This window comes from Sphaeramia orbicularis, chromosome 18 (genome assembly GCF_902148855.1).
Source record: "Sphaeramia orbicularis chromosome 18, fSphaOr1.1, whole genome shotgun sequence".
Lineage (NCBI taxonomy): Eukaryota > Metazoa > Chordata > Actinopteri > Kurtiformes > Apogonidae > Sphaeramia > Sphaeramia orbicularis.
Window position 1 is genome coordinate 15,425,274 of NC_043974.1, and position 16,492 is coordinate 15,441,765.

Genomic DNA, 16,492 nt, shown 5'->3' on the forward strand with positions numbered 1-16,492 from the left:
AGAAAGTAATATTTGTGTCACATCTACAAGTACATAACACCAGCAGTTAGAGGCAACTAACCTGGCAACTTGGTAGCCTGCCTTGGTGGTGAATTCATTGAACTCCCAGGTTCACATGAAGAGTCACTGTTGAGTTTAAAGCAGCTTGAATTTGCTTCACTTTTACGGAGCGCTCACTCCCTGCTAGCTTGTCGTATGCGTTAGCATGTTTTGTCTGCTCGTGTCTCTTTACATTGAATTCCTTAAACAAGGCAACAGTCTCTTGACAAACTAGGCAAACATAATTGCCTCGATTTTCAGTGAAAAAAATTGTAATTCCCATTTCTCCTGGAAGCGGTGGCCCTCACTGTCAACTTTGGTTTTTTTTTATTTACAGGCGCCGTGATTAGAAACTAGCGAAAAAGGTTCACGGCGCAGTCACAGAGCCAGATAGAGTTAGAGTGGTGCTGCCACCATGAGGTGAAAGGAGAAACTGCATTTTGAACCTTTTATGATTCATGTACTCAGTTCAACAGTCCAAGCGGGCCGTAAATAATACATTCTAAAACCCAAGCTGTGGGCCGTATAAAATCCGACCGCGGGCCGTGATTGGCCCCCGGGCCGGACTTTGGACATGCCTGGGTTAGTGGGTTAGGGGTTAGGTTTAGGGTTTGGTTAGGGTTAGGGGTTACGGGGTTAGGGTTAGAGGGTTAGGGTTTGGGGTTGGGGTTAGGGTTAGAGGGTTAGGGTTAGGGGGTTAGGGTTAGTTGTTCACCATGAGGGAAGTGTTCAGGTGCATAAGCACAGAAACACTAGTAGATCAGTGATAATTAGGATATCCCTGAGGTTTTACAAATTTGATACAAAAATTGTGATGATAGTCTTACGCTGCTTACTTTTACTCTCATTACTCTTAGCTGCACTTTGTTAACATATTTGTTATTTATTGTTATGTTAGTAAATGTTTTTCGACTATAATGTGTCACATATGTCATTGCTCTCTGCTTAGATGATCTGTCTCCATGGTGACAGCCTGTTAGCTTTGCATTTGTGGAGAAGAGGAAACGTCCTCTGGGTCCGTTTTCCTGGAGGCCAGACCTTTAGCTCTCCTTGCCATGTGACCTGGATCATGTCTTTTCCATTGGCAGGCACTCAGCAACAAAAGCCAGCACAGCATCTCCTACACACTGTCACGGAGCCACTCTGTCATTGTGGAATACACCCATGACACCAACACAGACATGTTTCAGGTCAGTGTCTACACACACACACACACACACACACACACACGCACACACACATGTGCTATGTCAGCTCTACTATTCACCTGTGTGACCGACTATAAGAACAGGACACTACAAGACAAATACAGGCTGTAAGAGGTGGAGGTGGAGGTGGAGGACATGAATATATGGCAAATCCAAAGAACTAACTGACATTTCTATAAACTGCATCATGAGACTCACATTAGTGTGATGTGTTTATCTGCTGTTTTAAAGTCAGGTCGGCTGAAAATAAGCGTCTCCTAATATCTTTACAACAGAAATGACGGCAGATCCCTCAGAAATAAGCAGAAGAAGTCATTTGAAGACAGGGGTGTCAAACTCATTTTAGTTCAGGGGCCACATCCAGCCTAATACGAGCTCAAGTGGGCCAGAGAAGATAATAACAGTAAAAAAAAGTCAGATTACATTATGAAAATATTTACATCAACTAAGTTTCCTTACAAATCTGAATAACATGAACTATCTGGGGCAGTTGTGGCTCAGGTGGTAGAGCGGGTTGTCCAATAATCAAAGGGTTGGCGGTTTGAATCCCGCTGTATCCTAGTCAGTCTGTTGTGTCCTTGGGCAAGACACTTCACCCTCCTTGCCTCCAGTGCCACTCACACTGGTGTATGAATGTTTGGTGGTGGTCGGAGGGGCCGTAGGCAACTGTGGCTACAAATGTAGTTTACCACCACCAGAGGGAGAATGTGAGAGCGAATGAATAATGTAAAGCGCTTTGGGTGTCTAGAGAAGCGTTATATAAAATCTAATCCATTATTATTATATTAATCTGAAATGTCTTAAGAAAAATAAGTGCAACTTTAACAATATTCTGCCTCAGTTTATCATTTACACATGTGCATTACAATTTACAATACAATTACAAATACACAAAACATTTAGTAACAAGCAGAATGTTGGTAAAATGACATTTGCTTCTCTAAAGACATTTCAGGTTCATATTTGTTTGGGTTTTTCATATTTGTTGCATTTTTATTGTAGAAGGACAGTTTGTAAATGTAAACATTTTCATGTAATTTTCCTTTTTTTTTACACAAAAAAATGAGAAGATTTGACATTTTCATTATTTATAGGTTATTGTGAGATTATTTTACTTTAGATTGAATTGGTCTGTATGTGGAACCTGAATTAAAACTATGTTGACTCCATTGATTTTCAGTAGCTACTGTGTAATTTTTGTATCTCACAAATTCATCCTATGGGCCAGATTGGACCCTTTGGTGGGCCGGTTTTGGCCCCCGGGCCACATGTTTGACACCTGTGTTTTAAGAGCATCATCATGTACTTCAACCTTTGTTTTTATTTGTAACAGCTTTTATGGCTTTGGTTTAATAGTGAAATTTTTACCCACTTGAGAATAAACTTAACCCTGTTAAGCCTGAACCATTAAATTATTGACAGAAAATTCGAGTTCTTTGAAATTGGAGCCTTTATTGCTCTTTCTGAACAACCCCCCCCCCCCCCCCCCCCCTTTTTTTTTTTTTTCAAATATCAATTTCCATGTATGAGTTTCAGTTTTGTATCATATTTGATACATCAGGTCTCAATGCTCACATATTATTATTTTTGAACAAACAAAAACATAATGTATCACAAACATGTCTAACACATTGGTAATTTATTTTCAAAATTGCCAAAGTTCTGCCTCCTTCCTCATTAATGACAGTCTTGTAGTGTCACTAGAAAGGCCTCTGGTGAATGAATTCCTCCCCCTGGTGGATTATCTGTGTATTGCATGTATCTAATTGTATACATCAGGTTTTTCAAGAAAAAAAATATCACACTGATCATGTAGAGGGCTTCAAAACTCATGTATTAAATATGATATGTTAGATATTACAGGTATAATGTTGGATTAGGTTTGTTGTTTTAGCAAAGTTATAATGAGGACATAGATAAAATGTGTATGTTCTCTATTAAAATACAAGGAAATATATAGAAAATATGTATAGCATTAAAGTGAACCTGTACTGGTCATGCTTACGACCTTAACTGTGCTTTGTGTATTACTTATAAGCAAAAAAGGGGGAAATTTTGTACAAAAAAAAAAAAAGTTTTAAAAATCACTATAAATGCACCACACTGGAGCTTTGTATTACGTGAATTAAATGTGTGGGCAGAACCTATGGGAGCAGCCGTAAGTGCGTACCTATCATTGATTCTAGGTGATGAGTGCAAGTAAACAAACATCAGTCAGTGAGCGAGATTGAGTGGAAGGAACATGGTTGCTGCTTGTTGTTTGTGCAGCTGTAAGTAAATTATAGATGAAGTGTTTATCACACTGGAAGAAAAATCCAAGGCACTCTCTTTAAACATTAAAATACCTTTATTAGCATGGCATGGTCATATCTGGACTAAAAAAACTTTAATGCGTTTCGGCTTCAAGCCTTCGTCAGGAAGTCAAACATGGGGCAAAGTGTGTTGGAATGCAAGCGCTATTGAACATGTACCAAGTAAAATATTACTGAAAACTGACTAGCAAGGCCTTACACTATGGCATTATAGCAAAAAGTAATCCATTACTGTAATACATTACACTGGTAAGATTACAGTAAATGCAAATACAGGGTGGGGAAGCAAAATTTACAATGAACATTTAGTTGTTTTTTCTCAGCAGGCACTACGTCAATTGTTTTGAAACCAAACATATATTGATGTCATAATCATACCTAACACTATTATCCATACCTTTTCAGAAACTTTTGCCCATATGAGTAATCAGGAAAGCAAACGTCAAAGAGTGTGTGATTTGCTGAATGCACTCGTCACACCAAAGGAGATTTCAAAAATAGTTGGAGTGTCCATAAAGACTGTTTATAATGGAAAGAAGAGAATGACTATGAGCAAAACTATTACGAGAAAGTCTGGAAGTGGAGGAAGCAACAAAAAACGTACCAAAGCTTTTATTAAAGTTCTCAAATCCAAAATCCTAAAGGATCCAACCAAATCCATGAGAAAAATGGCAATTTAACTTGAGTAGACAACAAGACTGTTAGAAATGCAGTAAAATATGATTTGAAGTTAAAATCTTACACAAGAACACCAAAACACTTGTTGACAACAGCAACAAATCCAACTTTAGCAATTTTTGGGAATCATGTTTATGGCCGCCTTCTAGCCCAGATCTAAACCCTCTGGATTATGTTATTTGGGGCGTTTTAGAACATGCTACCAATAGAACATCACACAGCAATGTCGACTTTCTTAAAGATACTATTAAAGAAGAATGGGAGAAGTTGTCATCCGAATATTTGAGGAACACTTGCGCAAGTTTCAGGAAGTGTGTGAAGGCAGTTATTGAGAAAGAAGGAGGACACATAGAATAAAAACATTTTCTATTATGTACATTTTCTTGTGGCAAATAAATTCTCATGACTTTCAATTGGTCATACACTGTCTTTCAGTCCCTGCCTCAAAATATTGTAAATTTTGCTTCCCCACCCTGTACACAGTTACCTATAAAGGTGGAAAAATGTTATTTTCAGACAAATTACTCTTTTTATTCCAATTTATCCACATCCTTAATCCCCTTAGATCAGGTCCAATGACTCCATACTGAGTCCCAGTTACACTTTATCTATCATGAATAAATCACATTATCATAATCATCTCATAAAAAGAGGTTAAATACTTATTGACATCAGTGTATTATACAGGCTCAGGTGGTTCTCTTTCATCCATAATATGCTGTTATTGTCGGCTACATACTCTATTTCATTTCATAAAAATAAATTCATATATTTCTTCATGCGTTTCTGTTTTTGTTCGGTGTATGTTAAAGCGGTGGATTAAGTGCAGAGTGTTTCTGCTTTGAATATGTATTCCAGCAGTGTGTTAACCTCTGACGCCTGTAGAGCTGCTGAACAAACTCCAGTACATACCTACATCCCGCAGCGAGTGCAGAAGTCGTTTGTTAGCAGATTCTTCAGGCTTGTGGAGAATGCTGCGTCATGAGAGAGCAGCGAGGGCATCTGGAGAACGAGAGGGAGGGAAGACAAAAGAATGAGCGGATAAAAAATACAAGAGAGGATGAGTCAGAGCTGTCTGCTCTGGGCAGCTTCACTGTTGTTTTCCAAACACCTTCCCCTCAATGTCAAGGAGATCCATATGAAGCGGTGGCTCCGGCAGACAGGACCCACCGGACTGGGCTCCACCTACTGTATCTGTGGGCACATGTCAGCCTCTACAGACAACACTGTCTACACACAACAGTTTGCATTTTAGTCGGTCTTATTTATAACCACTGGTTTCCCACAACTCCATGAAATCCAGTCCAAGGTTATCATACTTTGAAAATCAGGAGGGTTTTTTTTTTTTGTTTTTTTTTTATTGGTTGTTTTATTGTTTTATTGGCTGTTGTTCCCTGTTGTTTCGGTGTTAGGCTTTAGTTTTTCAGATTTTATAAGGAAAGACTGGTAACACTTTATAAGTACACACTATGAAGCATTAGTTAAGCATTAATAAATACTCAATTCATCATTTATATAGCATATTTCTGACATGAATACTCATTAATATATGGTTTATAAGCACAGTTATAATGGTTTTACTCATCATTAATAAGAACATTAGTTATGGATTAACAAATACTGAATTCATCATTTATAAAGCATATGTCTGACATGAATACTCATTAATATATGGTTTATAAGCACAGTTATAAAGGTTTTACTCATCATTAATAAGAACATTAGTTATGGATTAACAAATACTGAATTCATCATTTATAAAGCATATTTCTGACATGAATACTCATTAGTATATGGTTTATAAGCACAGTTATAATGGTTTTACTCATCATTAATAAGAACATTAGTTATGGATTAACAAATACTGAATTCATTATTTATAAAACATATTTCTGACATGAATACTCATTAATATATGGTTTATAAGCACAGTTATAAATGTTTTACTCATCATTCATAAGCTCATCTACAATGTACTTAATGATTGTATTTTCATACTTTATAAATTATGGATTCAGCATTTAAACATTTAGCATTGCATCACTTACAAACCAGTTCTGATGTGCATTTATGCTCACACATACACTATTCAGACATGTACTAATGGTTAATGAATATGTTAGCGTGTATTTTATACTAACTCACACATTTATTTTCTAATAGATGTCCTATAAACAGTTATTAACACAGGAATTCATTATTTCAGGTAGTTATAAAGCACTTTCTACTCATTAATTAATTATATGGTGTGAGTTCATGTAAAGTGCACTATCTATGACATATAAAGCATTTACAAATGAGATTTAAAGGTTGGCAATGCCTAAAGACTCACAAAAGTGTCAGTTATTCTAACAAAGGAAAGACACAGCACATGGGATTATTAAACAAACTGCAGGATTGAATGATGAATGATTATGACTGATGAGTAAAACATTTATAACTGTGCTTATAAACAATATATTAATGAGTATTCATGTCAGAAATATGCTTTATAAATAATGAATTCAGTATTTGTTAATGCTTAACGGATGCTTCATAGTGTGTACTTATTATAAAGTGTTACCGAAAGACTTGATATATAGAAACTGAAAACAGGATAAAAGAATATGTGATACAACAAACCCATTGTTTATGAATGCCTCATACAGTGTGAGGTCATTTTATTATTGTACAGTGGAAAACACACTTAGCTTATTTCACCTGCAGTTCTATTTAATTTCATTTTATTTTGCAGTATTCATTATAGTTCTCTTTTAATTTTAACCCATAAAGACCCAATGTTTCTTTTGTGGCAACTCCCAAATGGTTTTTTCTTCTATATTTAACCCAGTGTTTTTCAGCTTTGGGGTCGGGACCCCACCTAGGGTCGGCTGGAATTCAAATGGGGTCGCCTGAAATGTCTAGTAATTGATAGAAATTAAAAGCAAAAAAAAAAAAAAGAAAAAACTTAGTAATAAAAAAATATATGGTGAGTTGAGAGAGACAGTCCCAATCCATAAAAGATATGACAAACTGTGGAGCTGAAACTGAAGCACTGTGGTTCTGTTTATCTGTCAAATGTTCATTGTGGCCAGTTTCAGATGCGGCAGCTCTTTCATTTTCATTTCATTTCATCTTGTTTTCTTTCATTTTTCACCACTTTAAAACAACCACAGTAGACCAAAGTGTTGTACAGAAGACTAAAAGCACAATAAAAATTAATAAAAACATTAAGAAACAATAAAATCAAATAAATAAAACAAGTTAAAATATATGTTATAATTACTAGTTTGAGTTCTTGTTTGTTCAGTATTAATTGTCAGCCTTGTAAATCCAAGCTGGACTGACTGTACATATCCTGACCAAGGAAAATAAAATTCTCACTTTGTGCAGTAATCTACACCTGGCTTTTCTGCCTCCGTCCATAATAATATACATTATATAGACTAAATGTCATCTAAAATTAATGTTTATTTGCAACATAGTATAGCAAACTATTACACGATCAAAAACAAATTAATTTTAGCACAAAAAAAAAAAGTCTCTGTTTTGAATGTCTGGGGTCACCAGAAATGTCTGATGTTAAAATGGGGTCACGAACCAAAAAAGGTTAGAAACCACTGATTTAACCTTTCTGAAGTGTTTTATCACCATTTATTGTAATATTATCTTCTTTATTTTGCATTTTTTTCAGTGAAAATCAGTTATTTTCCTGTATTTAATTTACTGCCCATGTAGATGTTCATAAAATCTCAGATTAAAGTTGAGGGTTATTATATTAGAAACAGAGAAAACTGAAGAAAATTACTTTTTCAGCTAAATCTATCATTAACTGAACATAATTCCAGTGTCTCCATCTACTGTCATTGATTCAACTCAATGCGTTTTATTGGTGAATCAATGTTGTAGAAGATGACGGTGTTTCCACGGTAACTACGGTCATATCTGATGACCATGAAAAGATGACAAACTGCATTTTACACGAATTATTTATACTTACTAATAGGTTTAGTGATTCTGAAGTCGTAAAACATTTTGCATTGGTAGATGATTTTGGTCGATCCTGGATGTTTGGGTGTTTATGTGTTAATGTTTTGGAAACAATACTTTTATTACTTTTAGTTGCTGTTTTACATCATATATTTTCATCAGCATCTTGTTCAGAGTCTACATGTCTCCAGATGAGTTGGTTTTGTTTGTGATAAACTGGAGGATGAAGTCTTTAGGGATCGACACTAAACATATTCAACAGTACAAGTATTAAGTCTGTACCACTAAAACTCACTGAATGAGATAAAGAAGTGCAAAAATAAAGTTCCCATTATGAAGCAACAGTTGCGAATTTTGTCGCACTTTTACTGTTTTCCAGTCAGAACTTGGTTTTATATTGACTGAATCGTGTTCTGCTTTGAGATACTTTTAAGAAACATTGTTGTTATACTTTTAATACCTTTTAAATTATTGATGGTGTTTTATGTATGTTCTTAGTTTAGTGTTTTATGTATGTTTTATGGGATGTTATGGTTTTAGAACTGACTTTTATTATGTTTTATGTATATTTTTAGTGTGGCTGTATGGCTGTGATTTGTATTTTGTGTATTTTCTGCTGCTGCTGTCTTGGCCAGGACACTCTTGAAAAAGAGATTTTTAATCTCAATGAGTTTTTTTCTGGTTAAGTGCCTTGCTCAAGGGCACATCAGCCACCAGTCATTCAGAGGACATTCAGAGGCTCCGTAGTTACCGTGGAAACACCGTCATCTTCTATAACATTGATTCACTTGTAAACCCATGGAGTTGGATCAATGACAGTTACTGATGTCTTTGCTGAAGAAGCCACTTTTTCTTCAGTTTTCTCTGTTTTGATATAATAACCTTTGAATTTACAGTGAGTTTTCATGAACATCTAAATTAAATATAGGAAATTAAATACAGGAAAGTATGTGATTCACGGTGAAAAATTAAAAATACAGAGAATAATATTGTAATGAATAGTGATAAATCATTTAAGTTTGATAAATGACAGTGGCTGAAGACACTTGGTGTATGTTCAGTTAATTTACTTTACTTTTTCTTAAGTTTTCTCTGTTTTTTACATAATAACCCTCACATGTAATCTCAGCATGATGATTAAAGTACATGATCAGTAAATTAAATGTAGGAAAATACATAATTTTCACTGAAAAAATGCACAATTGAGAGGATAATATTATGATAAATGGAGATAAATCTCTTAAGAAAGGTTAAATCTAGAGGAAAAACTCCTTTGGGAACAGTCACAGAAGTACTGGGTCTTTATGGGTTAAAAACTCTGATGGATTTAGTGGAAAATGCATTATCACATCATTGAAAACAGGCCCGTTTAAAGTTGACTTTTTTATGGATGCGTATTTCTGAGGACTGCAAACTCATGATGATCCTGTAGCTCCATGATCTATGGTCTGTCTGGAGCTTCTACCAAATGCTGTATTAACTCATTTACGGTGGGATCCAGAAATGGAGTCCCTGCTGGTCTGAGTAACACTTTACCTGGTCAACAGTTTCACAAATGTTTCTGTAATGGCCATTACCGGCGGTCTGTACAGTGCTGATAAAGAAGTTGATGCCTCAGGGTTTGCCCTGTAAGCACTGTCATAATGAACTCAAATGGCATGTTGTTTTATTGGTCATCAGCTTGTGTTGTGCTGTTGCTTTTAAAAATGCATCACACACAGCACAGTGACGTCTACGTCTGCTTAATCATGTAGGAGCTGTTGAAAAATAGGTGATTCATAGAAACGTAACCTATTTAATTTTTCATGTGGGTGAACTACAGAAAGAGTAGAATAGAGTAGAGCCCATTCAAAGGCATGTTCTCATTCAATCAGGGAACAGGCGCAGTAATTGTTAACTCTCCGGTATCCTGTCCAGCAAGGCCCTTACTAAGCACCAAGTGTTCCTTTTTGGCACACTTGTGGAATAATGTCAAAAAAATTTTCATTCAGTTTGTTTTTAATTCTTTTACACTTTTTTCTATTTCATCAACTTGAGCTGTAAATAAAAATACCAAATACTCAATAATTGTCACATTTTTAACCCTTTAAGTGCCGTGTTTGTAATGTAAACAAACCATTTTTTTGAATGCAAAAAACACACAAAAATATTTTTTTTCAATAAACTACATAAAAAGTGGATCATATATTATTTGATTTTTTCATCCTGGCATATGTCAGTGATTAACTCCAACATCGGTTAATTTGCATTATTATTTTTGGCGCTAGGTCAAATGTTCAAAAATACTAGCATCTGTCACCAAGTGTGCATAAAATGCACACCTATAAATCAAACTATTAAATATTATATATTGATTTATTTTTCTGCTCTAATTTGATTTTATTTTTGTAAATCAAGGTCAGCCCTGATCATACATATCAAATGGAAGAAATAGTGCGTTTTAGGCACACTTGCCAGACAGATGCTAGTCTGGTCATTTTCTTTTGTTTACAATGTGCACATTTTAGTTGGTGGCCAGAATTTTAAAGATGATGCAAAAATGAACAACTTTTGAATTCTAACCTTATTTAAATTGTGAAAAATAATATGAAGTTTTTTAACACGAAGTGCAAAGTGTGCCTAAAAGGTGCACCTGGATACCGGAGGGTTAAAAGTGTGTGAGACTTTCATGACCAGTTTTTCATCAAATCTGTCAAACCTCAGTCACAGCCTAAAGATCACAAATCTGTCAGTCTTTCTGTGATTACTCACCTGAATCTCTTGCATTATGGTGAACACTTTCGAAGTGCCATCCACCAGAAACAAACCATGTTTTTACATTCAGAGCCAGGAGGTCACTCGGGCATCTTCGGAATTTTGTCATGACATGCATTGTGGGAAACGGAGGCTCGTGCAGCCACCTGACATCAGCAGCTGGAACAGACACAAGGCAGAAACGGCAGGAGCTCCCTTCCCTCTATGCATATTCCTCCAGCCGTTTCCATGTTTCAGACGTTTCCATGTGTTTGTTTCATCCATATAATATCATATGTTCACACTGACACTGCAGGTGGCTGCGCGAACCTCCGTTTCCCACAATGCATGTCGCGACAAAATTCCAAAGATGCCCGAGTTCCCTCCCAGCTCAGAATGTAAACACATGGTTTGTTTATGGTGGATGGCACTAAGAAACTGTTCACCGTAATGCAAGAGATTCAGGTGAGTAATGACAGAAAAACTTACAGCAGGGGTGTCAAACATGCGGCCCGAAGGCCAAAACCGGCCCACCAGCGGGTGTGTTCCGGCCCGCAGGATGAATTAATGCAACACAAAAATTACACTGAAGATATTAACAATCAACCTGGCACCACTTGTTCTCATTGTTTCTGCATTTATTCTGGTTTTTAACCTCATCTAATTCTTCCCCCTGATCTTCCTTTTTTGTTCATTTGTACACACGTTTTCTTTACCAATATATATACCAGGGGTGTCAAACATGCGGCCCGGGGGCCAAATGCGGCCCACCAAAGGGTCCAGTTCGGCCCCTGGGATGGTTTTGCCAAGTGCAAAAATTCCACAGTCTTGAATTGAATCAAGCAAAAAAAATTTAGCTAGAGTTAAGGAAAAAATCTTGAATCAAGCCAAAAAAATATCTTCAATTAAGTAAAAAAAAATCTTCAATTAAGTAAAAAAAAATCTTCAATTAGGAAAAAAAAAAACCTCAAATTTAGCAAAAAATCTTGAATTAAGCAAAAAAAAAAAAAAAAAAAAAAACAACATAACTTTAAGTAAAAAAAATAATCTTGAATTAAGCAAAAAAAAAAATCTTCAATTAAGTAAAAAAAATCTTCAATTAGGCTAAAAAAATCTCAAATTTAGCAAAAAATCTTAAATTAAGCAAAAAAAAAAAAAACTTCAATTAATTAAAAAAAATAATAATCTTGAATTAAGCAAAAAAAAAAAAAAAAACTTCAATTAAGTAAAAATATCTTGAATTAAGCAAAAAAAAAATAGAATTAACAACTTAATTTTTTTTCTTTTAGTGAAAAAAATAACTAAATAAATAATAATAAATAAAATAATTATGAAAATATTAAAATTTACAAACTATCCTGAAACAATTAAATGTGAATAACCTGAACAAATATGAACAACCTGAAATGTCTTAAGAAAATTCAGCACAATTTTAACAATTTTTCTGCCTGTTCCTCAGTGTTTAGTGTCTTTGTAGATCTGATCCATAATGTACATGTAGAAATGATAAGTTGAGGAATAATATTGCTAAAATTGCACCAAATTTTCTTACGTTTTTTAATTTAAATTTCATTTTTTTCTGTTTTTTTTTTTTTTTTTTTTTTGATAGTTTATAAAAGTAAGTATTTTCATAATTTAATGGGATTTTTTTACACTAAAACAAAGACAAAAATTTGGAGTTGTCATTATTTATAGGTTATTATGTTATTATTTCTCTGGTCCGGCTCACTTCAGATCAAATTTAGCTGAATATGGCCCCTGAACTAGAATAAGTTTGACACCCCTGATGTATATAGTTATTGAAATGTATGAAATATATGAATGGCAGTGGGTCCAAAAGTGCTGTTGTTATTATACATGCTCTGCTCTGTAGTATAAACGCCTATGAAGACTTCTGAAAGCTCAGACATGAGAATCACCAGCCGTCCAGTTTTCATCAGTCTTGTCATTTGTTTAAACTGGTTCTGGAAGTGTGAAGTGATTTTCTCACATTCTCTTGTACAGTGACTCCCTACAGTGGGTACTTCTGCAGTCTCTAAGGGGTACTTAGAGAAAACAATCTAATAAAATGGCATAAATCTAAATGTACTGTAACCAGTAAACTGAAAGCGTTTTGTGCTACTTACATCTATATACACAATATATTATGTATTACCTGGACTAGCTTAAGACCAAGTTGTAGCCAAGTCATTTTTGTTTCTACAGACCAGTATATACAGTTTATCTAACACGGTTTGTCCCTAAACCATTAAACTTAGTTATAGTAAATGTCCACTATAATGTTTATGTTGAAGTCTGTTTTGTGCTGGCAAATTAATTATAATTAGCTCAGTTTCTATGTTAACGCTTGAAGACTTCAAACTATTTTTGCGAATAAATTTGTCTCTACATTAAACCGTTATCGTATTCTCCTCTGCATTTTGCATTTTTATGTGAAAAGCAGGTATTTTTCTTATAGTAATATAATAGCATAATGACCTGTGAATAATGACAACTTTTTCTCTTTGTTTTAGTGCAATAAAGAACATTAACCCTTTCATGCATAGTGGTCACTACAGTGGAGAGCTGTTCAAAGGGGTTCTCTTGAATAATCATGGATTTTGTTGTTTTAGTTCCATATCAGCCAACACAGTAGACGCTTATACTTCATCCCATACACTGAAATTCATACCATTAGTGTAACTGTGCTGTTCTAGATAAACCTGATCTGCAGTAACATGTTTGAGTGTAAAAAAAAACAAACAAAAAAAAAAAAAAAAAATGCTGTTATTAGACTGTAATAGATATTGGGGTTTTTTAAAAAACAAAAAGGTTTTTTTTTGGTTTTTTTTGGGTTTTTTTTGGCATATTAGCTCCATGCAGGTATGCTAAAATGTGAGAAAACATCAGAATAGCAGCATTTTAATTTCAGAGTTTTCACATAGTATGTCAGTAAATACATGTTTCTTTGCTTCTAAAACTAAACACATGTCCAGCTGAGTGGACATTTTTGTAACTCCATGAAAAATATGTTCATAAAAAATCAAATTGTTTATTTTTATGCCTGAAGAGGAATAACAAAAATCTTGATTAAGGTTCTCATAATTCATGCATGAAAGGGTTAAATTATGAAAATATTTACATTTGGGTGCTTGTATGAAACTGAGTTCATTTTGGTATCTGACACTTTGCCAGCTTTTTAGACCTAATAATAAAAAAGAAATTTAGACATATTTCCCCCCAGGATGTAACTAATGATGACCTCAGATAAATGTCAAAAATATTATACTATTGCTCTGAGCCATTCCAAAATTAATGCTTTTTTTTTTATATATATATATTTGGGTCAAAAATAGAACAAAAATTGGAACAGGAAAAGCTACCTAGGTGTCAGTGCATTTGATCTGGCTGTAAATGGTCTTATATACCGCTATAAATAAAGGCACTCATACTAGTGGTTTTTCCTGTGACATTGACAATAAAGATCTATTCGATTGTATTCTATTGTATTCTGTTCTGTTCCTTTCTCTTCTCTTCTCTTCTACTCTGTTCTATTCTATTCTGTTCCATTTTATTCTGTTCTATTCTATTCTATTCTATTCTATTCTATTCTATTCTATTCTATTCTATTCTATTTTTTTTCTATTCTATTCTATTCTACTCTCTTCTATTCTCTTCTATTCTATTCTATTCTGTTTTTTTCTATTCTATTCTGTTTTTTTCTATTCTACTCTGTTCTGTTCTGCTCTGTTCCGTTCCGTTCTATTCTATTCTATTCTATTCTATTCTATTCTGCTCCGTTCTCTTCTGTTCTCTTCTGTTCCATTTTATTCTGTTCTATTCTATTCTATTCTATTCTATTCTATTCTATTCTATTCTATTCTGTTTTTTTCTATTCTATTCTGTTCTGTTCTATTCTATTCTATTCTATTCTGTTTTTTTCTATTCTATTCTATTCTGTTCTGTTCCGTTCTGTTCCATTCTATTCTGTTCTATTCTATTCTATTCTATTCTATTCTATTCTATTCTGGTCCGTTCTCTTCTCTTCCATTCTATTCTGTTCTATTCTATCCTATATATCGGTGTCATTAGTGTGTTATAGTTTGGTCTACCAGCTCTAACTTCAGTAAAGGTCTTGGGTCCATCCTCCACTTGTGCTCCATACAGTGTTATTATTTGTAAGGTCCTAAACCTAGAACTATAGAACTGTAGAACTGTAGAACTGTAGAACTCCAGAACTCCAGAACTGTAGAACTCTGTCCTTCTACCTACACGTGGTCAAAGTCCCATTTGATCAGCCTCCTCTGTATTTAACTGTTTATGCTCTTGTTCATTCTGTTGTTGTTTTTCTCTCTTGCTTGTCTCAGATTGGCCGGTCCACAGAGAGCATGATCGACTTCGTGGTAACAGACACGGCGGGCAGTGGCAGTGGTCAGGGTGGGGGCGGTGGTGGTGGCGGCGGTGGCGGTGGTGGGGCAGCAGTGGAGGGCAGTGGAGGTGGAGGTGGAGGCCAGTCCGCCCAGAGCACCATCAGCCGCTACGCCTGCCGCATCATGTGTGAACGCAGCGCTCCCTACACGGCTCGCATCTACGCCGCCGGCTTCGACTCGTCCAAGAACATCTTCCTGGGGGTGAGTGTCATCCTCCCTCTGGGTCTCAGGCTTCTCTTTAGGGACCGGTAACTATGGAAACCCAGGGCCAGAGCAACAGCAGGGACACGGTCGTGCCGCCCACGGGTGACATCATAACTGTGATGATGGGTGTACGGGAGCATGTGACCCAGCATGAGGAAGAGGCAGAGTGCATGTGTGTGGAGTTAGTCACGTATGATTAGGCCCTTATGGACGTCTTCTGGTCATATGTTAGAGGAGACCACGACACGTGTGCTTACATAAGGTGTGTTAGCAGCAGACGGTACGGGACAGATAGAGCGGCAACATGAGACGAAATAATAGGAGTTTGGATTTTATGAAGAGAAGGAGTCAGGTAAAGAGTGAAGAAAAGAAAAGAAAACAGAAGAAAAGAAAAGAACGGAAGAGTAGGGTAGGGAAAAGAAAAGAAAAGAAAACAACAAAACAACAAAACAAGAAAAGAACAGAAAAGAACAGAAAATAAAACAGAAGAAAAGAAAAGACAAGAAAAGGAAAGGAAAGGAAAAAAACAAAAGAAAAGAAGGGAAAAGAAAACAAAACAAAACAGAAGAAAAGAAAAGACAAGACAAGACGAGAAAAAAAGAAATGAAAAGAAAGAAAAGAGGGATAGGGAAAAGAAAAGAAGGGTAGGGGGAAAAAAAAGAAAAGAGAAGAAAAGAAAAGAAAAGAAAAGAAAAGAAAAGAAAAGAAGGGTAGGAAAAGGGAAAGAAAAGAAGGGTAGAGAAAGAAAAGGAAAAAGGGTAGCAAAAGGGAAAGAAAAGAAAAGACAAGAAGGGTAGGAAAAGAAAAGAAAAGAAAAGAAAAGAAAAAGAAACTAATGTTCTGTGTGTTATTGTCAAAGAGCACACACATAAAGATAAAAGATCTAAATATAACATTTAGGGAGTTCTTATATTACAGCTCAGTGATAACATGGTAAAAC

At 35.3% G+C, this 16,492-nt stretch overlaps 1 protein-coding gene across 4 annotated transcripts in view; it reads left to right on the forward strand.

Annotated features, from left to right (window-relative positions):
* Positions 1-16,492, forward strand: part of peli3 (pellino E3 ubiquitin protein ligase family member 3) — an 88,958-nt gene that overhangs the window by 54,861 nt on the left and 17,605 nt on the right. For all 4 annotated transcript variants that reach the window (XM_030162824.1, XM_030162826.1, XM_030162825.1 and 1 more), the window contains exons 4-5: positions 1,128-1,229; positions 15,286-15,549. In XM_030162824.1, coding sequence (XP_030018684.1) covers positions 1,128-1,229; positions 15,286-15,549 — 366 coding nt within the window. The remainder of the gene's footprint in view (positions 1-1,127; positions 1,230-15,285; positions 15,550-16,492) is intronic.